At 37.9% G+C, this 24,185-nt stretch overlaps 2 protein-coding genes across 2 annotated transcripts in view; one reads left to right on the top strand and one right to left on the bottom strand.

The window, feature by feature from the left end:
* LOC120540683 overlaps positions 1 to 24,185 on the bottom strand; it is a 32,755-nt gene that overhangs the window by 7,593 nt on the left and 977 nt on the right. The window lies entirely within an intron of this gene.
* LOC120540685 (transmembrane protein 233-like) lies at positions 4,718 to 17,088 on the top strand. Its single transcript, XM_039771651.1, has 3 exons — positions 4,718 to 4,986; positions 15,841 to 15,975; positions 16,450 to 17,088. Exons 1-3 carry the CDS (start codon positions 4,807 to 4,809, stop codon positions 16,459 to 16,461), a joined length of 327 nt encoding a protein of 108 aa, XP_039627585.1. The 5' UTR covers positions 4,718 to 4,806; the 3' UTR covers positions 16,462 to 17,088.

Raw genomic sequence — 24,185 nt, 5'->3', positions numbered from 1 at the left:
TATTTATTTTATGACTACTACATATTTCTACTCGGTGTTTGGGGGTTATATGAAAGAATTTATTTTCAAAAGGTAAATGTTGCAAAATATTATTCTAACATTATAGTCTTCATCTGCATAGAGTTTTTTGTGGATATTTTAATGTAAAACTTAAAACGGTTATGTCTAAAAAATTACACAGGAAAATGTATTTTACAGTCTTATTTTAGAAGTGATTTTTAGTCAATGTGCATTCAGAGTATTAAAATAGTTGTGTGTGTATATATACAGTGGGTACGGAAAGTATTCAGACCCCCTTCAATTTTTCACCCTTTGTTATATTGCAGCCATTTGCTAAAATCATTTAAATTAATTTTTTTCCTCATTAATGTACACACAGCACCCCATATTGACAGACAAAAAAGAATTTTTAAATTGTTGCAGATTTATTAAAAAAGAAAAACTGAAATATCACATGGTCCTAAGTATTCAGACCCTTTGCTGTGACACTCATATATTTAACTCAGGTGCTTTCCATTTCTTCTGATCATCCTTGAGATCACCTTCATTTGAGTCCAGCTGTGTTTGATTATACTGATTGGACTTGATTAGGAAAGCCACACACCTGTCTATATAAGACCTTACAGCTCACAATGCATGTCAGAGCAAATGAGAATCATGAGGTCAAAGGAACTGCCTGAAGAGCTCAGAGACAGAATTGTGCAAGGCACAGATCTGGCCAAGGTTACAAAAAAATTTCTGCTGCACTTAAGGTTCCCAAGAGCACAGTGGCCTCCATAATCCTTAAATGGAAGACGTTTGGGATGACCAGAACCCTTCCTAGAGCTGGCTGTCTGGCCAAGCTGAGCTACCGGGGGAGAAGAGCCTTGGTGAGAGGGGTAAAGAAGAACCCAAAGATCACTTTGGCTGAGCTCCAGAGATGCAGTCAGGAGATGGGAGAAAGTTGTAGAAAGTCAACCATCACTGCAGCCCTCCACCAGTCAGGGCTTTATGGCAGAGTGGCCTGTCGGAAGCCTCTCCTCAGTGCAAGACACATGACAGCCCACATGGAGTTTGCTAAAAGACACCTGAAGATTCTCTGGTCTGATGAGACCAAGATAGAACTTTTGGCCTTAATTCTAAGCGTATGTGTGTAGACAACCAGGCACTGCTCATCACTTGTCCAATACAGTCCCCACAGTGAAGCATGGCGGTGGTAGCATCATGCTGTGGGGTGTTTTTAAGCTGCAGGGACAGGACAACTGGTTGCAATCGAGGGAAAGATGAATGCGGCCAAGTACAGGGATATCCTGGACAAAAACCTTCTCCAGAGTGCTAAGGACCTCAGACTGGGCCGAAGGTTTACCTTCCAACAAGACAATGACCCTAAGCACACAGCTAAAATAACGAAGGAGTGGCTTCACAACAACTCTGTGACTGTTCTTGAATGGCCCAGCCAGAGCCCTGACTTAAACCCAATTGAGCATCTCTGGAGAGACCTAAAAATGGCTGTCCACCAACGTTTACCATCCAACCTGACAGAACTGGAGAGGATCTGCAAGGAGGAATGGCAGAGGATCCCCAAATCCAGGTGTGAAAAACTTGTTGCTGTATTAGCTCAAAAGGGTGCTTCTACTAAATACTGAGCAAAGGGTCTGAATACTTAGGACCATGTGATATTTCAGTTTTTCTTTTTTAATAAATCTGCAACAATTTCAAAAATTCTTTTTTTTGTCTGTCAATATGGGGTGCTGTGTGTACATTAATGAGGAAAAAATTAATTTAAATGATTTTAGCAAATGGCTGCAATATAACAAAGAGTGAAAAATTGAAGGGGGTCTGAATACTTTCCGTACCCACTGTATATAATCTATTGGAATTCATGAACACATTCTAATCTGACTGAATGGCATGCCATCTTGAGTTGGTTTCTGTATTGTGCCTATATACTTTTGAGAGATATAATTCATCACTTAATTTCAATGTCTTTGTGTCTGACAGTTGAGGGTGGCAGAGCTGACATTTGCAGAACCTTGGGTCCATATCCTTGTATTTCTCTCTATTATTATTATTATAATAATTATAAAAAAAAAAAATCTTGGAAGGAAACGAGATGTGATTTTCTAGCAGACACTTTAATGTCGCGCGGGGCAAGTCAGTGAGACAAAAGGACAGCTGCTGTACAGGCTTTGAAATGTTCTAAGCGCAGTGCAACATGCAGATCACACAGCTCAGTGGAAGCAGCAGGAAGCAAACAAGCAACTGATTGAGTAAATAGGAAGTATAAAAAATGTATTTGTTTCCCATTGTGTCACCGTTTAAGAGGGGGTTTCAGAAGAACGCGTGCGTTCAGCCCCCCTCCTCACAACACGAGCAGCAGAGATGTGAAGTGGCAAATATGGCAAATATCAGTCCCCTAGTCATGTATATTTTAAAGATGGGTTAATTGCTAGCATTAAACTGGCACAGTGTGTGCTCTGAAATAGACTGGCAGGCTTTTCTGCTTTGTGCCCAAAGTTTATGAGATGGGTTGATTTCCCCTCCACTGAGACTGTATATGGGAAAATTAAATGAATGACTCATCTTCTTAACCACTTATCCAATTATGAGTCTATGGTAGCCAGTGTCTGTCCAAGCTGCGTTGGGCAAAGTGCAGGAACCATGAATTGGGTGTGGTATTAGTTTATTGTAGGGAGAAAACACCTGCATACTACACACTCATTGATACATGGCTAATGTCAATTATCTAAGCCTAGTGGAAGGAAAACAAGTGGCCATATTGAGAACTTGCAAAAACACATGCAGCATTTGAACTGAGCATTCCATAAGTGGACATAACCTGTGGTTAGGCTACCAAGACATATATTGTTGATCATTTTGAGAATAAATACAGGAAGTCTCAGGGTTTAATGTGTGAATTTCATAACTTAATCCAATGGCAAATAAAGAACAGAACTATACACTTCTTCAGGTAAGCCTTGTTTAAATGGATCCATATTTGTTTTTCTGACATTGTTGTACAAGCAGCTTGAGGTTTATATATATGGTAGATTTGTTTACAAGTATGTGGGAACAGGCAAAAGACACAACCTTCACTTCTGCACATGCCATTTGTGGTTCTCTGGGCTTCTCACCCATTGACTATTTCTTGTTTTTGACTTTTCTTTTTTAAATCATTTAGTGTGGTGACCAATGGTGACCACATCCTTTAAAATGTCTGCAATACTGTCTCAATTGCTTGTGGAAAGTGACGTGGGAGACTGAGAAAAGAACAGTGCAGAAACCACACAGGACTGTATATCACCAGAGGACATGCATGAGAAAAAGTCTGTGGGTGCATCAGTAGTCATGTTATTTAAATCTGAATAGCTATGCAATGATTTTCTTCAGATTTTACAGAAATAAAAATGCCCATTTTGGTAGTAATATGAGGATCATGTCCCTTTAATTTCCTATTGCTCATCAACTATTACTTCATTCAGATGTATTCTAATAATATGATTGTTTATGTTGCCTTATACAGGTGACACTATACAAATAATCGCCATTTCATAAATGTTTTGGGCGGAAGAGTTCTCAATCTTTTTGTAAATCTGATTACATTATAATAATCTTATGTCCATAGTTCTCTAAGCCTCACGTTTAAAAGTGGACGTTTTCCCTCCAGCAGCCCTGTGACAAACACTTTGGGCACCTGCTGTCACAACTGCACTGTTGTGAAAGAGGGCAAGGTCATAAATGAGTGTGTGCTCTGTGACTGATCTTCCTTGGACAGACTTTCATTTGACCCAGAACTGGAACAAGTGGGTACAAAAAGCAAAGTAAATAGTGATTTGTATCGAAGGTTCCAATGTTTATTATAATCATAAGGGTTCTTAGTTAAAATATTATAATTTCTATAACCTGAGATGCGTGAGAATATTTCACATGCATTTTAGGTAAAAGTTTAATAGGTGTAATAATACATGGAATACATCATGTCATTGAATGATCAAACACACCGATCCATCCTTTTTATTAACTGGGTTATTCCAAACCAGTCCTGGGTAGGGTGTTGGTCTATGTCGGAATGTATAGAGAAACAGCAGGCCAGGTCAGCGATGCCAGTAAACTCAACAACCAAGAAGGCATGGAGACAACAAGCAAACTCCACGGATACCTCGTTCCGATTTCGGCAGCTGCTATAGCCCTAACCACTACACCAACACCCCACACTGAGATAGAAATTGTGTCTTATCTGTTTAAATGTAGAATGTATGTGCTGTATGGATGGACGTATAATGACCTTTACGATTAAGGGTGAAGGCACTACAGGGTATTAAAAGGTTTGGAAAGATTTGTGTGTTTTGGGGGGAACACAGATGTGTCTACGGGGCAGCATTTCCACCCTTTATTTTAAGGATTAAACCGCGTACAGTTCTGCCTGATTTTAAATAAAAACGGGCAAAGGATCAAGCTTTTTTTTCAAAAATATGTCACTTATAATAAAGAACAAAAAGGGTGGATTTTTTATTTTAATATACAGGAGTATCTTTTCAATTTGTGAAGGATACATATGTAGCCTACTGAGGAATATTCATTAAGTGGAATAATTTACTGAGCTGTCGAAGCCAGGGATTCCCTCCAGACTTTGTGAGTTGATCCCAGCCTTCAACGTGTCCAATCCGAATCCATCAGTCTTCAGCGGGGCGTTAAAGCGGACCGCCTGCCTCGAAAGCGTCTGACATTCCTTTCGCAGGGGGCGCCTCGGCAGTTTACGAGCTAAGGATCGCTGAGTCGCCTTCATAGTTCTTTCGACACCCTGCGTATGCGGTTGTGAATCTCCAAATGTCTCGGCCGGTTGTAATAACGGATGTGAAGAGCGCTTTAAACGAGAGCCCGGAGACTAACAATGATGATGAAGCACCGGAGGCGCCCATGCCCAAGAATTACCTCGTCCTCACCATCCTGACGTGCTTCTGCCCAGCGTACCCTGTGAATATCGTGGCGCTGGTCTTTTCAGTTATGGTGAGTCCGTCTCGGCCCTTCCTCTAATTTTAAAAATGTTTACAGGTCTGCTGCTTTGGACAAATGACAAAAAGGTACACTCGCACTCTTGCGGGTTAACGGGAACTTTTCAAACTGCACCTAAACAGGAAAAAGCATCACAAGGATTTACAAATGTATGCCCAAATTCCAATATATGTTATCTTACCAAAGTAGTGGATACACACACATATTTTATGTTGGAGAAACATTCCGACACCAGTGTGTGTAGTTATTTCCAAAGGCTACTTTGCAGCTCTTAATAATGCACTCGATTTTAATTTAAACGCCCATTAGCGAAGCATGCAGAAAGTAATACAAGGTTCTTTATCCCGACTGAAGCATCTCACAAATTAATAAAACAGGGTTTGTGGTAAGCTTCCATTTGTCATAGGATTTGGTCTTTCACTGACACCCAACCCTGTGAAACCTAGAATTATTGTTCCTGTAACAGATGTGTTACTATTAAATAACTGCCTACTGAAATTAATGCCATCACTATTTAAAAGAAGTGAAAATTTTACTTAAATCTGTCATATCTAAAACTGTCCTGATTTCTATTTACGTCGTCATTGGACACAGTATTAATGCAGTTTTAGCAATTAAGTTACCCATCCATTTAATATCGTATGCGGACCTTTTTAAAATGTAATTTTTATTGTTCAAATACTTTTCTAAAAGCTTGTACTGAATTGTAAAAATTTTTTAATTGTGTTTAAGTACGATCTATGAAAAGTAATTCTTTGCCTATACTTATAGGGGATCTCTTTTTTCTTTTCTGCTAACAGGCGTACCTTCCAGCTATACAAGGCACGTCGTTGTGCGCGTGTCCATGTGCTGGCCAGCCATGCCTCATAAACATATGGGGGCTCCTTCTTTCTTTTGGCAGCTTAACGTAGCTTAGCTTGGCTTTGCAAGGGTGGGGGGATAACGTTTAACATAGAACTCAACTTTCTCAAAATATGCGTTTATACAACACAGATTACAAGAGTATGCCTTTAATCGATGTTCCAAAGCATAAGGTCAGCTATATTTATTAATTTAGAGACAAATATCCTTTCCCAGGTATTCCACAAAACCATGTGTTTTTTTGCGGAATAGTGTTCGGTGTTCTTCTTCGGAAAGACTCTATATAAATAACTCACCAGTAAGCTATAGATTGCAAAGCTTTATACCTGGCAAACGAGCTGTGTTTTCTCGAAATGTTTCTCTCGTTTTATTAAGGCCGTGTATCCGCCCCAAATAATCCATTATAGTACTTTTTTAATTCCAGGAAGATTATTAAAATGGTGTTGACGTCTGATGTATTTTTTCGACCAGCTTAAACATGTCCGGTCAGTCCATTCCAGGCACTCCACTGCAAGAAATATAAAACCATGGCTTCTCTCCAAAACGGTGATCTTAAGTTTATGTGGCCATGCGTCTTGGGAAACTAGCCTACTACTGGAGATAAACGTCCCCATTTTAGCGGATAGAGCAACAGAGCAATGATTTACTTCAAGGGCAACCTCAAATGATATTTTAAAGCAGCATACTTAGAGAAATGATGGTGCATCACGTACATATGCTTTGCAATATTTATTAATTCAGTTTTGTTATATCATTTCTTATTATTGAAACTGTTGCTTTATGTGTGTTGCTTGAATTTCTTTATTCTTTAATATCAAACACTTAATGTTCAGAACTGCTCAGTTTTGTTTTATGGAATGCCTGCCACATCGGAAGGAATGAGGCGAGTAAGAAAAATTCTCGATACATTGTGTTTATGATGTGTCATCATGTCTGATAGCCGACGCTGCGGAACTGCCAGAGTTAAATCGGTTTTGAAACATGGTGATTTTAACATGTATACGTTCCAGCAGGGCACTGAATGAACAGACAAGAAATCGGTAGCATTGGACTGACGATGTTAATAGGGATGAGTACACTTAATGATTAGACACAGTGGATATGACTTAAAAGGTCCAGGTCATTTTAATGGATTTTAAACATCCCAAATATGTCTAACTGATTAGTGAAAATCACACGTCCTCGCATTACACCAATTTTGCTGAAAAAAGACCATTCAGCTTAACAGCCAGGGAATGCTATTCACCGAATTACTCCAAAATGGCACCAGATCTACAGTAGTTTTGAAGATCTCTGTCCACTACACTATCATCTTATCCCATGTGGGTACAGTTCTGTGCCTAAAGAAGAACTTTTCAACATTTGTGTGAAATGTATTTATTTGTTGCCATCTTTGTTTGAAATACATACTTCGATCAAATGTACTTCATTTTATTAACACTTATGGCTCTTCTTAAACTCCGGCTACTTAAATTGAAAAGGGTGAAACCCTTCCATCTTAACACCTCTCAACATTGTTCATAATGGGTAATTTATGAGAGAGGTTTTAATATCCCTTATCTTTGGGTTGTCTCCTTTCAGGCCATTTGAGTCATGTCAGCGGCATATATTGTCTATGGAGCAAACAGACTAGCTGATTCCCAACCTGTGCTAAACGAGCCTTCCATGCTGTGATGGGCAAGGGGAACAGCACTAAAACAGACTACTCGGTGGAGACTATTTAGCCTTGCTTTAGTATAACGCAACTGTTTCAATGTAGCGAAGAATTAAGACCCCAGTAAGAAACATTCACTTACAGCTATAATACAGCTATTAAGCTACATGCTTCGCTTAACGTCCACAATACGTTCTGTGAAATCACAGGTTATGTGATTTGGAATTTGTGTGCGAATACCATATTATATACACTCAACACAGATATATAGAATACTGTACAGTGTTCCCGTACTGTCATAAGGTAATTTATTTGCAAGTAGGAAAAGATACATTAAAATAACGATAGAAAATACAGTCCAGTACATAATAGGCTAGTTACATTGACGTTTCCATGACAGTTAAGGCATATATGAACGTTACATACAGTATGTAGCGTACCATTACAGTATAAGCCTAGTTGCGCAACCGCAATGGACCCAAATAGTGAATACAGCGGCTTCACGCACGCTATCTCCAGTTTTTCAAACGGAATTTCTGAACTCTTTTTTTTAACCTTATGGGACCCCGAACGGACGTTGTGCTGCCCATACCTGGTTCAGTGATTATCACACTGTGATATACTGTATATTCCAACTTCCTACTCTATCTTTAAGAAGCCGTTTAGCATGTACCGGGTGTGAACTAGAATTCAAACCGCTTTATGGAAGATTTACTCACTTACTCAACATTCCAGGCCCTACTATTTTACTACCCAAATTAAAGATCTCGTGAAAAGAAACCGCTGCATCATTGGGACCAATGTGATGCACCCACCTTAAATAAAATGCGCGGCATACGTTTGTACAAGGCGGGAGACCACAGTGAAGAATTGGATTTCAGGGAGGGGTGCGAATAAACACAACGATTTGGGGGGACCCGTACAAATGCTGCTAAATATTTCAAGATGTATAAAAGTGGCACAAGGTTTTTTTTTTTTTTTTAAAGCTAAACATTTGCCGTGCGTTATTTTTTGTACAGTAAAGTTGTCATTTTTGTAATCTGATTTGTTTTGGAATTTCTGTTCCTTGGCAAAAGTAACACTCTCTCCCTTTTATATGAATAAATATGTAAGATTAGATGGGTACATGAGCGAAATAAGTTAAAGACCGACAACAAGTGCTAAAGCTCATCGCTGTTAGTATGAGATGGAATATGTTGATAATCTAATATGGAACAAATGCCATAATACCATTATCCCTCACCTCACTTACCTTCAGTGGCTTCCTGTCTGACTGAGAATGATCATAAATACTCCGCTGCTGACATACAAAGCTGTCAATTGTATCCTCTCAGAGTATTTGTCATTTCTGTCCTGGATTAATAACTTATTGAGGTTTTCTTGTTTAGCAATATCATTCCGGGAACCCCCAATGAATATTTCAGAAGCTGCTGCCAAAGAGTGTTTACTTGTGATGGACAAGAAGCAAACATTAAATGATTTTGTCTTCTTGTGTATTTTTAAATCTTAAGTTTAAATTTAACTTTATTATTCTGGCACTTTGGTCAACATCTCCTCCTCTTAAATGTGCTTTAGAAATAAATATGACTTGTTTTGACCATATTATGCTAAGACTCTTGGTTAATTGTATATTACAGGAAATAATCCAATTCCTGTTAAAATTTCTGAAAAGTTTTCAAAAACTGACTTTGTTTGCAAGACCTGGAGACAGCATTAGCCTAATGATATCTGTACTTGATATGCTTTCAAACCCAGCAATGGATTTGTACCCATAATTACAATCAAGATATCCACATACTGTATACTGTCCACATTTCATTACACAGACCTTTGACATTAAGATTTGCACCAACATAGAATAACAGTCAGTCTGAGACCAGTAGGCCATATTCTAAAGGATTTATTTTGATTTGAGTAATTTTATGCAGTGATGTCAAAGCACTATTTTCTGTAACACTATGGATAGAAAGCTTGTGGCCATACGTCTATAATTTTCACTTCCTAAGAAACAGTAGAGTATCGTGTAACAATCCATCCCTGAACTCACAGTGGGATACACTTCTGTCTTGTCTGGAATAATCCAAGAAAATGCACCTGTTCGCTGTAAGCGTCGCTTATCAGAGCAGTTACATATTATGGGATATTAATTATTTAGATATGTCTTGGTGTGGCATTCTGCATATTTTTTTTCCCTCTGGTGCTACATGTTACTGAAGCTGCACACATTGCATTAGGTTACTTAAACTGTAATTCTTGGCAGTAGGCATTGCTTTTCCAATAAAGAACCAAGATTTACTGGCTGGTCACTCCCTCTCTCACACACACACACATTTGATGAATGGATGCCAAAACATTTCACTCTGATTCATGGCTCTTATTAATTTGTGAGAATTCTAGTCTGTTTAAAGCAGTCTGAAATGTGTCTGTGTGGGGTTTGTGAATTCTTCCTCTACCTGATTAGGCTTCCCTGGGTACTCCGTTTTTTTCTTTGTTCCTGCATCTCAAAAGCTGAGCCAGTTAGCTTAATTTTCAATTCCAAATTGCCATTTCTGTGAGAGTTGGTGTGTATGTGAGTGTGCCCTGAAATGGACTGTGACCCTGACCAGGGCTGTTTCCTGCTGTTAGCCCAGTGCTGCTACAGGCTCAGGTTCCATTTATCATGAACTAGGTTAAGCAATTTTGAGAATTTTAAGATTTTACAGCAGTTTAATCTTAGTTGGAAACGCTACCATTTTTTTTTTTTTTTAGGTTACTGTGCTATTTTGGGGAATTCATGACAAGCAAATATTTTTACTTTGCATACTATGTTTGATTAAAGCAGTCATAATTTTCAAGATCTTTACGTTTGAAATATAGTTCCTTTTTGTTGCAGATAATGCTGTTTAGTTGTTGGGTGTGTTTTTTAATTAGTTTTATAGAAATTCAAATTTCACCACCATTCTTGCCAGAAAGTTGCAAATTCATAGAAAGGACAGCTTCAACACCTGTTCAAATAACAATAATCATCTCATTATTAAGTAAACTGAGTCAACTCCTTAATTAGATATGTCACTTGTGACAACAGAGCTGGGCAATCCATTAAGTGAGTTAGGCAGCTGTCTAAGGTGCTGTTGTTTATAAAGGTTAAGTGGGCCAAAACCGTGCTATGGATAACGAGTGGGAGTCCACTCCCCTGCCTAGGGCTTCATATGAGCTTCAACAGGCACTATGTGACAACCCCAGTGCTATACCTGGTTGATCTGTACATAAGTGACCATAACACTGCAAACTAGCATATCTGCCTCTTGGATGGGGGGACATGCAATTGAAATGTGTTTTTGTTTTAAGTGTTATTTCCTGTCTAGCAATTATTAAACTGAACAGTAAATCTGAAGGAACTATTAAAATTCAGAGATGGAAACTGCTTCCACAATTGGTTTTGGAGGTAACTGATTCTGACAACCACAGCACTTCATCCTCTAAACTACTGTACTTGGATGCAGAGCAGCTGCTTGTAGAGCAGGCACAACCACCAACCTCCCCCACCCCCCAGGGTTTTGCATATCTTTCTTTTTGAAAACTCAAGTAACCCCCTAACTTAAAAACATGCTCTTAGGTTACTGACAATACATAAATGGATTACTTTAGGTGAGAATGCCTTGTCTTAGACTGCTGTTACAGAGTTGGTTTCTGTTTTGCAACTGTCCTACTTATCAGCCCTGGATAAAGCAGATGCAGAAAACAAATGGATGGTAGCTATATATTCTTTCCTAGAGTTTATTTTCAGCATCAGTTTACAAAAATGTGCATATTTTCATTTCAAACTGCACCTAGCTTTGACCTGTGGCTTATTGTCCACTGAGGTTATTTCACAAGTATACTGTACTGGTTCATAAGTCAAGTCCTATCGGCTCTTTCCTTAGCAAAGCCACTTTTGTGGGTGGTTAGGTTATCATTTTACTTTTCCAGAATGTGATGCTGCATAATTCCACTCCACAATAAATTTCCATCTGCAAAAGTTGGGTTATTGGGAAACTCAATAAAGGTTATTATCAATCTTTTAGTTAAGTTCAGAACTGAAAGGTTGATAATTTTTAGGACAACTCTGGTGTTTGCTTGATGGAATTCTCTGAATCACTTTAGTGTTTGTTTAATCTTTTCTTTGGAAAAATTATGCCATATTGTGTTTGAAATAGTAACTGTAGTATGTTTGAAAACTGGAATTTTATGTATCAATACAACAGTAAAGGTTTGTGTCATATTTGTTACATGTTAACTAGAAAAGTACATTTTTGTCTAATATCTACACTTTAAGTAGACGTTGACAATCCTTATTTTGTTTAAACAGTTATTGTGTCCAATATGAGCTTCATTTGAAGTTTTACTGAAGTCAGATTAGGAACAGTTAACTGCACATAGCCTATAAGGAACAAATGAGCTTCTGTGTATGAGTTACAGCAATAATAAAGAGAGAAACTGCATAAAATTGATGTGTACAAGTGTCTGCAGGTACATGTTGCATTATTTTAGCAAGTAGGGATATTTGGCAGCACCAATCATGATAAATCTTCCCACAACTTTTTAGTAGTTGCGCAACTTTTGCTAATTTTTGGTAAAGCTATTTGGACCTGCAACAATGTTATATACACCTTTTATATTTGGCTAGCAAAGATGGAATGGAATGTACCAGGAAATTAAAGCTACTGTGGATAAAGGTCTATCAGATATAAATAATTACAAATGTTGAGACCTGCTAAAAAGCTGATGGACAGAGAACTAATAAAACTGTATTGCAAGCATTAAAAACTGTATTCTAATCACAAATAACAATAATAATTGGGGAAAAAAAGCCTATGTAAATGTCATATTGTAAAATCAGATTGTGGTTAGGAGCTGTAATATTATGTTACAGTTATACAACTGATCAAGTTTCTTTTCTACTTGAATTTTCTTTTTTTGCTATCATTTATAATGTCCATTACACGGTATCTTCATGCATACTCATGCAGGGCTAATTAAGACACACTATAAAGGCACACAATTCTTTGTTTTGTTAGTATACAGAGCAAGTGTCCACTCATACAAGTGGCAGAGAGAGTGTGTGTTGTGCAGGGGTCACACACTGAAAAGCATTTCAGCATACTGCCTTATTACAGAGTATAAAGTTTTATCTTGTAGCCTAATGTTAATCCTAAAGTATTCATGCACTCTTCAGATCGGGCTCATAGATGACAAAAACGAAAAATCAAGTGTTAGAAAAAAAAAAAATCACTTAATTTGACTTTTAATGCTGGTTTAACTCTGAATATGCAGGCAGTTTTAGAGACGGTAAGCATATTATTTTCATCGTCAGAGTTGCTTGAACAATTAGTGCATGGTTCAAGGCTCTTGGCTTTTGCTGAGTACTTGTCTCTTCAGTTGAATTCTGGTGCTTTGGTTCAGAGAAAAGACATTCAAGGGCTGAGACAGCACTCCGGGACTAAAACATAATGACAGACAGCAGCAGCATTTTAAGATAGTCGTCCCTTTTTTAATCATTATATTTAAACATAATTTACAAAATGAGCTAAATAAATGATACAATTTCATAGACACTTTTTTCCCCTTGCCATTTCTCTCTGAAACCAGAGTAATACAGGAAGTTCTTGACTACATATAAGTTTTTGTCCTTGACATTTGACTCTATCTTGTTTTTTAGTTTGCTTCACAACTCCTATAGTGTAGTACGAAGCCAAGTACTCGTATATTCATGGATAAGTGCAAGTTAAATATATCTGTGTGAAATACTACTAGAACAATAATGGTATATAGTAAGTGTGTCATGCATAATCATGTAAAGTATACATGTTAGAAAGTTATTTGATATATTTGCTGCACACAACACTCCTCCATAGACAGAAACTTTCTACTGTACAGCTCGACCTGAGATCAGAAGGCAATTAATAAACTGCTGACAAATCTGTACCATTTTAAAATTGGATGCATTTGGCTAGAACATATGGCAAGTCAGCTGCAGACACAAACAACTGCTAAGAAGTATTACTGCAGCTGATGAAAATGTGTTTTTCAAAACATCTCTAAAAATAAAAGCATGCAAGTCCATAAATTGAGAAATACATTTTTCAGAGAAGTTAATATATATTTAAGAATAAAGCAATTGACTCTGAATTGTGTTATGGTGCAGCATTTTTTTTTTTCTAACCACTTTACAAAACAGAAAACTCTCCCCTGAATAAGTACTGTGTATCTAAATGGCATTTTTTAAGGGCCACGTTTTGACACCAAATATTTAACTGCTTCTTTGTCTATCTTATTGTGGGTGAACAATTGCCAGAAATAGTGGTGAGACCCTAAATGACTCTCCATCTTACACTTGACACATTTTTTTGACTGTCTAATTCTTATCTCCTTTTTCCCATGGCATATACACAGTTGAAGCTGTTCTTACATGGAAGGTTTAAAAGTACAAGTTAGATGTAGATGGCTTCACCTCTATGTACAGCACTGAAAACTGAATTTGGCTTCTCAATAACCAAGGAAAATCACTTTAGTACCCAGGAGTTTTCCTGAGTTGATGTAGGGGTATCGGAAAGCTTTTAGCTGGGTGCCCAACATTTTTTTCTGGTGTTTATTCTGGTAGGTTGGTCATTCTGGTATGACTTCATATCATTGTAACCATTTTTTGTAAAGATCAGACCTAAGAACTAGTCAGTGCAATCTGACATTTTGCAGACTGTTGGATCAATAAAATATTCTCGCCTACTGACATGATAACACTACTGAAAGACTTCAACACTGATATTAAAATAACTATGAAATACAGTCTGGGTTATTTGATTTAATGCATTTCTGTGCTAGTCTTTGATTGTTCCTACCAAACACCATTTTTGATAGGAAATTTATAATTAATTTACATGATACAAGAGTGCCAAAGGTGATCAATCCACATTTTAGGCATGTCATATGATTTCAACCTGGATAATTCTTGTGAGAGGTCAACTGAGCAAACCTTTGGGGTGATTTAGTGGCTGGAAACAGACAGCCAATGGTGGAGTAAAGGTGTTCTCTTGACACTTTTAGTATGCCTTAGTTTTTTCACCTGCTGAAGAGCTTCTGCCACATCTCGAGGGAATTCATGGACATGAAGTTTAAAGTAGTGGAACATGCTGCTAGAGGCTATACTGAAAATGTGGGTGTTGCCTGTTATATTAGAAAATGTGAGCCCTTTAGTAGACATAAATTATAAGGGAATACATCAAGTACAAAAGAAGTTCTTGATACAATGTACACAGGAGTGGCCCAGATTTGAGTAATACTGTCAGGATAAGAATGCAGCATCTATAATTGGGAAGATCAGTGGTCCATGTGGGAAAGCATGGGCAAAGCCATGATGAACAATTTTTGGACAGTGTCAAAGAGATTCCTTAATATTCAAGTTAGGTAAGGTTGAAAGTTACCTGTGCTGTGCACAGCATGTAATGGACAAAATGCTGAACCTGAAAGGGAATATTCTGTAATGGTGGAAGGAGTATTTTGAATAACTCTTAAAATAGGAGAATTTGACCTCCTCCGAGAAAGCAGGATCAAAAGCATAGAGAAGGACTGTGTTCACATCTGTGGCTGAGACCATTGGGTAGATGAGGCCCATCCAGAAATTGTGACTATTGCAGAGGTGTTTTGACTAGTGGGTCTCTTTAACCTACATGCAAGATGGAAACAGTATGCCTGGGTTGGGGATGAAGTAGTGGAAGATGGGACATGTGCTAGAATTGCCAAGGAATCACATTTCCCATCCCCTCTTGGAAAATCTACCCAGGAGCTTGAAAGGAGACCCCATCTTATAATTAAGCCTTGGGCCAGTAAGGTGCAGTGCAGATTTCTGCCTAACTCATGGAAAAGAGGAGCATCTCTTTGTCCTTTCACAGGTATTTGAGGAGGCCTTGAAGTTTCATCATCCTGTATATGTATCTTGTGTAAGTGGAGGAGGCTTATGAATGGAGAGTAAAGAGTTTAAGGGTTGGACAGAAAGAAAACCGTATTCATAAAAAAAAGTGAACACATTGTTGCACCTTCCACCTTCTCAGCCAGAGAAGCATGGCAGGTATAATATATATATATATATATATTTTTTTTTGAACACACACATGTGAGATTTGGGAATTTTCAATTAATCTGTGATTTGCTCCTAACTGGTGAAAAACTGACTTTTACTAGGACACAACATAATTAGTGAATATTTGATCTCTTTGAAGTGTATTATTTTGTTATCTGTATCCCCCCACATCTGCTTTTTATCTTTCTTTGCCTGTCATGTGGGCCTTTCAACCTAATTCTAATGTATCTCTCATTTCCAGTCCATCTACAGTTACAACGAGGGTGACATTGAAGGTGCTGAGCGACTGGGCCGTAATGCCATGTGGGTGGCTATAGCTTCCTTCATTATTGGACTGGTAGTAATTGCTATCTTTCTCACTGTTCACTTCACCACAGTAAGTTGCTCCATGTCTGTCTTATTCCATTTAGCAGCTTAAATCATTACAAAATGTGAAAAGCACTATGTAAATATAAATGTGTTTTTTTGAAGTAATCTTCTGCTTCTATTTTATGAAGAAAAAGTCTAAAAATTGGATGTACAGTATAAAGAGCATTGATCTTTGTCAATTAAGTCACCTTTTTAATCCTCATAATTATAATGAAAGCTGCATTGTTTTTGACAAACGCAGCTAATGGCTATTTTGTCAGTAGATCAAATATTAGAAGCAGCTAGTAAATCCATTATGAGCTCATTGACTCCAACCACTTTCCATCTTTCCTGTCAATTTTATTTTTTTAAGCCCATTTACTGTTCCTGATATTTAAAGTCGCACACCAAAGCTTGCTAATGGATATATTTCCATCCGGAACAAGGCTTGCTAATTGTGTGTTTTTTTTTTCTCTCTCTCTCTCTTTCTCCATCAACATAGCATAAATTCTGACCTGAACATGGAGCTTGTGAAGAAACTAGACAGCCACACCAATCACTAATCCATCAGACTGGGAGTGTTAGCAACATACAAGACACAGATGGATTTATGTCACCAAACCATCAATAACCTGAAAGTCTCTGTGCTCTTGTAATAAGGCCCTTGGCACTCGAAATATACTGGAGCAGTTTAGTCTCATTCCCCCATCTGCATGAAAGTGTGACTTAACTTTAGCTACATAAAGTCTCTACAATATAAGCAAAGAAAAGGGACAGCCAAGGGTTCCTTCACATCCACCTGGACACACTCCAATTGGTGCTTATAAGCCAGTCAGGCAGAGTGATTTCTCCCTGTACCATCATGCTTAGAGTTTAGAAAATAGCTTCTGGAATCAAATCTTGTATATCCAAGCAAGAAACTCAGCTGTGATAAAACCAAATCATGGGGCTTTGCTGTTTTCCCAAGACACAGCTTTGGACTTGCAGATCACTTTTGGGAAAACTAAGTGCAGATGCTGAGTTGATTTGTGTGAATGTATGGATTTTATCCATTATAACTGTGAGTGCTGAATTGAAGAATGCTGTAAGATGATACTGAGTGGCTGGGGACAGAAACACAAGCAATATATATATGTATAATTTTTTTTTTATTATTTTTTTTTTTACACTTTGCTTTCAGGAGTTCTTCACTTTTGGAATTATTGTAAATATGTGAAAGACTGTATACAATTATTTTACTGAGATGTCTAGCTCAGCTCTTGAATGTCGGAATATTGCTGTATAGTTTCTTTAAGTTTTTACCATTTAAAATAAGCATTTGAGCTTATTTGCCCACATTAACATTCAGCTTCAGTACTCCACTTGAGATATATATATATATATATATATATATATATATATATATATATATATATATATATATATATATATATATATAATTCACTAGACTGATCACTTCATCAAACATTTGGTTTAGCATGGCTCAAAGTGATGTCCATGCAAGTATAGAACTGTACCAAATCTCCATTTTCATTTTATTTTGAATAAAATAACATTGAAATAACCAAACTCTTGTTACTGTGCTGGCAAACACAATATGGTATGGTTTGGGTATTGTCCATGGCTGACCCGGCTCAGTATTATAGGATTACAGAATACTTAAGATGCTGACAAACAATGCACAATGTACTTCAAGCTTTTTTAGCTGCATCACTAACCAGCAATGAAACCGCACCAAATTACAAGCTTGAGTGAAAATAATCAACAGCTGTCATAAGCAAATATGCCGCTACTTCTTTGTTCTTCAGCAGAGGAGAAATGAATGTATCAGCATCTAACCTGAGTCGCTTTAACAGTAGACTTGTGCTTCAATTCATTGTGATTTGAGTGTCTGCAGTCTAGCTGCTTCACTTGGTTTGAATGATTAGCTAAAAACTACACTTGATAAGACCTGAGCATTTGTTAACTCAAGACTTGACTGAATTTAAATAATAATAAATTCTAATTTCATTCATTCACCTTTCCACCCTTTCTTTTATTGAACTCACTTAATTCTGCTTCGGCTTCCATAAACCATGCTTGGCAGCACTGTGTGCAATCCAGGAACCAAAGTTGTATGTGTGCAAGGCACCTTGTGCACTGATTTACACACTCATTCATACTGGGGGCAGTTTAGTGTTGCTAAATATTCTAACCTCCACATATTTTGGAATGTAGGGAGAAAATAGGATTTACTTGGAAAAAAAGCCTAGCCAAACTCCATGCAGTCAATATTTGAACTGGAATGTCTGAGGCCAACTCTTGTATGAATTTTCTGTGGCTTAATTCCATTTGACTTGAATATTTGCTTAGTCTACAATTTTCATATAAAATACATGTATTCTTGTGAGTGACCTCAGATTGACTGATTATTTTGCAGCTTATTTAATTAAACTTGTTAATTTGTGCTTTAATATAATTCACTTTGATTGGTTAACATATGACTCACTTACAAGCAACAAAATAAATAGTCTATGACTGAATGTTTTAAGCTTCTTTTAGTTTGTCAGGTTCCTACTTAAGTCAGTCAGACCTGTCAGCTTGCCATTGAGGACAGAGCAGTGATGCAGCAGTTAGCACTGCTGCCTTAAATCTCCAGGGCTTTGTTTCATTTCAAGCCCGTTAACTGCATGCCAAAGATGTGAGGTCTACGTTCATATGTTTCTACGAGAAAAAGACAATGCTAGCTGTGCATACCCAAGACATGTTAAAACCTAACCAACATAGATCTTAGCATTAACATTTGCAGTGCACCATCTTCAGGAATGTGTTTTGTAATTTTGAACCATTTCTATTACTACAAATGTTAGTGATGTGCCATTGGCTGGAATGACAAAAATGCAATACATCTGTCTGTTATATGCCATTTGGTATGGGATTCAAAAAAAGCTGTGTTAATGTTTGTGATGCACCAGCTATTGGAATGACAGGGCCATAACAACTGGAAAGACAGGCACTTTTTACTAAGGTGGATAATGGAAATTAATGTACAGACTCCACTTTACTTGATTCATTGTGAGTGTTTGTTGCTGCATAGCTCACCTTGTTTAGACTGACAAAGAATTTGACAAAATTCAGTTTGAATGAAAGCTTATAAATTAAGATGATTTATCCAAATGCTTGACAGATTATACTTATTGCACGAATTGAATATTTGCTACTTTGTAATCTGGATAGGTTTTGGTGTGCTTTGCTCTGTGGTTCAATTCAATTAGACTTATAAGTTAGGCTGTGCTCACTTTGACTAAACCTCTTGTGATCTGAATTACTCTGTGACTTGACTCTTTACTGTCTTGAGACTTCTTTCAAATTAACTACCTTGTAAGTGAACTTCAGTGGACTTAATGAGTTGAAATAATTTAACTGATGAGGCTACAACTTAATTTAGGTGTTTTACTATTTTGTTAACTTGGCAGATTTGATTAAGTCATTTGCAGTGTGATTTAATTTTTTATTACTCAATTTGATTTCATTTGGATCAAATGAGTTATAAGATCATCTTCTTTCGGCTGCTCCCGTTAGGTACTGCCACAGCAGATCATCTTCTTCCATATCTTTCTGTCCTCTGTATCTTGATCTGTTACACCCATCACCTGCATGTCCTCTCTCACCACATCCATAAACCTTCGCTTAGGCCTTCCTCTTTTCATCTTCCCTGGCTGCTCTATTTTTAGCATCCTTCTCCCAATATACCCAGCATCTCTCCTCTGCACATGTCCAAACCAACGCAATCTCGCCTCTCTGACATTGTCTCCCAACCATCTAACCTGAACTGACCCTCTGATGTACTCATTTCTAATCCTATCCATCCTCGTCACATCCAATGCAAATCTTAGCATCTTTAACTCTGCCACCTGCAGCTCTGTCTCCTGCTTTCTGGTCAGTGCCACTGTCTCCAACCAATAATAACATAGCTGGTTTTACTACCGTCCTGTAGACCTTCCCTTTCACTCTTGTGATATCCGTCTGTCACAAATCACTCCTGACACTCTTCTACACCCATTCTACCCTGCCTGTGCTCTCTTTTTCACCTCTCTTCCATAATCCCAATTACTCTGTACTGTTGATCCCAAGTATTTAAACTCATCTACCTTCGCTCTACTCCTTGCATCCTCACCATTCTACTGACCTCCCTCTCATTTACACACATGTATTCTGTCTTGTTCCTACTGACCTTCATTCCTCTTCTCTCTAGAACATATCTCCACCTCTCCAGGGTCTCCTCAACCTGCTCCCTACTATCGCTAAAGATCACAATGTCATCAGCAAACATCATAGTCCATGGGGATTCCTGTCTAATTTCATCTGTCAACCTGTCTATCACCATTGCAAATAAGAAAGGGTTCTGAGCCGATCCCTGATGTAATGCCACCTCCACCTTGAATGCATCCGTCACACCTACCGCAGACTTCACCACAGTAACGCTCCCCTCGTACATTTCCTGTATAACTCTTACATACTTCTCTGCCACTCCTGACTTACTCATACAATACCACAACTCCTCTTGAGGCACCCTGTCATATGCATTCTCAATAATTTGAATTTTTGACCATAAACTAGAGTTGAATGGTCTCTTCTCATTTGTGAAACTTCATATTTGGTTAGCTAACAGTTAAGTTGCCCAGTGGCTCATCTAAATAATTTGTATACGATGTCAATATTTCTGATTTAGCTACATGATTTAAAAACCTCTATTAAGGTTTACCACAGCACTTTTGTGAAAGTGCTTTCTGTCTTTGTTCTTTAAATGCACTTTCTTTTAATTTCCACCTCAGTCCTTGAGTACATAATCCAGCAGAATTCTTTCAATTATATAGTGTATAAACTTAATTGATGCATTTGAGAGTTTTGAGGACCTAGATTAGTTAAAGGGGTTTCATTGAGACCTAAAGATATTTCATTCCCATAGCCTGTCAGAGGAGGACACACTCTTAAGTCCAGGGATGCTAACTTGTGACTTGACCTGACTTCTACTGCTGACTCAGTTAACTACACTTCTTAGTTGAATCTCATCTTGACTTAACTTGAAAGTTTTATCTTATGGCAGCGAATCTCAATTAGCAAATCTATGCAATTTTGTCAAAACTTAGTGGGCTGGTGGTTTAGCATTTAATAAAACTACAGTATCTTCCATCTTTAGCTATGGAGAAACTCATTTAATGAAAAATGATGCAATGTTACTGTACATGTAAAGAGATTTCCTGTATTTTATTTCATTAATACACTAGTATTTATGTGCCTTTCACATGGTAAATTTTGTTTCTCTTCTCTTGAGACCTAAATGCTTATTTTTTTTCTTTTTTGCATGATTGTTCTTTCTGTCTTAGCCAAACTTTTAGGTACCTGGAGGAGAAAGAGCTCAGCAGCAGAACTGTGGTATCACTTTACCAACAGTGCGTCCTGGAGGCCAGCAGTCAATTGGGATACAAGGTGTCCTTTTATGACCTAAACATCACAAAATGCATCCCTACAGCTTGGACTTATGTTTGAAAATAATGATTGAAAAGAATATGTGTGACACGTGCCTCTGTTACAATTAAAAGGTACTTTTTCCCCCCATGGGTGGTGAGGGGGTGGCAGAGTTGGCAGGACAAGTAAAAGAAAATGTTTTTTAGAATTACACTAGAATGGGCTCAGGGCAAACATGTTTCTGGATAACCTTGTTTTTTCTCTTGACAATCTGTTACTGGGGATGAAGGAGGGGAATCTTCTGACTTTATCTCAACTGCCAATTTGCAAACCAGATGGCTGGAAAAATATTGCATTAGCGATGATGTCACACTGAGTGTACTTCCTATGATGGAGATGAATAAACAACAGCAGGACTGTAGTCTACTGTGGATATGAAAAGCTGGGCATGTACACTTCAAATGCAGCACCAAACAGTTGGAGTCCATTCAATGGGGGATTGGGGTGAAATTACCATTTAAAGGTTTGTTCAAGTAATTTTTCTATTCCCAACATGTCCGCTTCAGCTCTGCGATTAAGGCAGATCTTATTAACAATTTTTGCTGTAAGTTGGAGTCCAGAGTATGTAATTTAATTTGAAGGCACTCCAGTTCTCCTGATGTTGCTGAAGCTGGGATATGAAAATAAAACCTTGAACATTTTCAACACAAAGTGGTGTGTGAAGCTCACCTGTCATTGATGATGGTGATAGGGCAGTTCCTCAGACAAGTGAATGTAAGAATGACCTTGAAGCTATCTTCCTCTCCTCTTGCTCTTCCTAATGTTCTGCTTACAAGTACTAATGTACGGAGGTGTGTGGGGGAGGAAGGAGGTTTTGCATTTATATCTGAAGATTTCCAGGTACCTTCACTTAGGATTCTAGCATAGTGTCATCATGGAACAATTGTGGAATGTTTACACAAATGGCAATGCTAGCCTGTCACTCTTTGGCTGTGGGCCTGTTTCTGCTTTGGGACGGGGGTACTTGGAGGGGAATTCTGAGGTGACATCACCACTTCAATCATTGCAGTCTGCTTTGCTTGGTTGGTTCTAGAAGACTGTGTCTTCATGCAAAACGGCAGGCGTGGAAATATTTCTGCTGCTGTGTACACAAGGCCTGAAAGCAGTTATTAGGAGAGGAGCATCATTGCTGGTACCAATGTTGTCTTCAGTGGGAGGATTGCACTCCAATTGATCTTTACATAATTTCAACATTGTACTTCCATACCTTTGCAACTGCCATTTCTAAAGAAGTCTGGCCTGGCGTTCCTACGTAATCCTTATGCGGCCTTCATATTTTGTAGGGTCTTTTTCACAGTCTCTCCTTTGACTAAGTCTCGGCTAGCAGGCTTTTACAGGCAGGCACAGATGCAGGGCCATGAATTTCTGGACTCCGCTCCTATGTGTGGATCACTGTTTTTTTATCTTGGATGCCTGGGCAGCTGCATTTTGCACACTCAGGAAGATCATGTAGTTTGATATGTAATATTAGATGTGCTGCCTAAAAATAGGTGACATGCTTTTAATGTTGGGGGTGGAGTCTGCTTGACTGGTCTGATGAAGTGCTCCTGCAACATTTTGTGTGAATGCACCAAGTTGTTTTAGCTGCAGCGGTAGATGATGGCACAACTGAGATCTGAGCTGAGGAGCAAGTACTTCACTTTTGAAATACAGTAGGGACACGTGCACCGAATGAGATCATGTCTGGCTAGTGATATGCGCCTGCCAATGATTAAACGACGTCAGTCTGAGGAATCTTGGAGGATATGTTCTTTTGATTTATCCATTTGTTTAGAATCATTTCCAGACGTACACAGTAAGCAATCTGTACGTTAAATCGTATTTTTGGGTCACTTCCCAGTAGAAAATGAACATTCTTTGAACAAAAAAGTTAAAAGGAATGTAACAAAAGGAACTTTTGTCAAATCCAAGTGAAATCGAACGCTGAATTAGTCTGCCCTTCTTCAGTGAGTGCTTAATAATATTTATAAATGATTTTTAAGAAAGTCGCTTAAACAATTTAGATACTTTAAACAAATATTTAATACATTGAGCTTCATATTTTATTTAATGATTAACAAAACAAGAGCCGATGAGTTATTTCTTTAGTAGCGTCTCGGAAAACCGGCATCGTTAACTGAGGCCCCTCTTACCTGGCCCAATGGTGACTGAATTTTTCATAGGTATTCTGGTGACCAAGTGGATTTGGAAGTCCTATTTTGATTTTTAGGGAAAGAACATATTTTTTAATATTCCATTCTTCAAAAAGAAAATCTACTATCCTCTAATTTCACAGTTGTGAATGAAATCATAAATACCTAGAATTTAGAAATTAATGTATGTGCTTGCAGATGGTGGCAATGTGATGCCCGTGACAAGAAGTGGTAGTGTGATGTAGAGACAAAAGTCTTGTTGCTAATTTATTAGTCTTGCATTTTTCAGGGCTAGCTCTTAAATATATATATATATTTTTTATTAATAAGGAATCTGCTCCTAGAATTGAAATCAAAGGGTACATTTAGCATTGATGCACGTCGTGTTCATTTGTTAAAGAAGGATCAGAGTATAGGCTTTGTTTGCAGATAATCTGTATCTGCTTAATGCTATTCAAGTCGTTTTCATTACATTCTGAAGGTAGTAAGAGGTCAAGCAAAATTACACCTTTTATTGGCTAACTAAAAAGATTACAATATGCAAGCTTTCGAAGCAACTCCGGCCCCATCTTCAGGCAAGATGTAGCCAATAAAAGGT

This window comes from Polypterus senegalus, chromosome 12 (genome assembly GCF_016835505.1).
Source record: "Polypterus senegalus isolate Bchr_013 chromosome 12, ASM1683550v1, whole genome shotgun sequence".
NCBI lineage: Eukaryota > Metazoa > Chordata > Cladistia > Polypteriformes > Polypteridae > Polypterus > Polypterus senegalus.
Note: the sequence above shows the minus strand (reverse complement) of the source record. Positions and strands in the feature narration are given on the sequence as shown.

Bases quoted from the DNA above. Each gene is read 5' to 3' on its own strand.
- LOC120540685 (XM_039771651.1), top strand. From the start codon at position 4,807: ATGTCTCGGCCGGTTGTAATAACGGATGTGAAGAGCGCTTTAAACGAG. The intron at 4,987-15,840 runs GTGAGTCCGTCT...TCTCATTTCCAG, and splicing joins CGCTGGTCTTTTCAGTTATG to TCCATCTACAGTTACAACGA.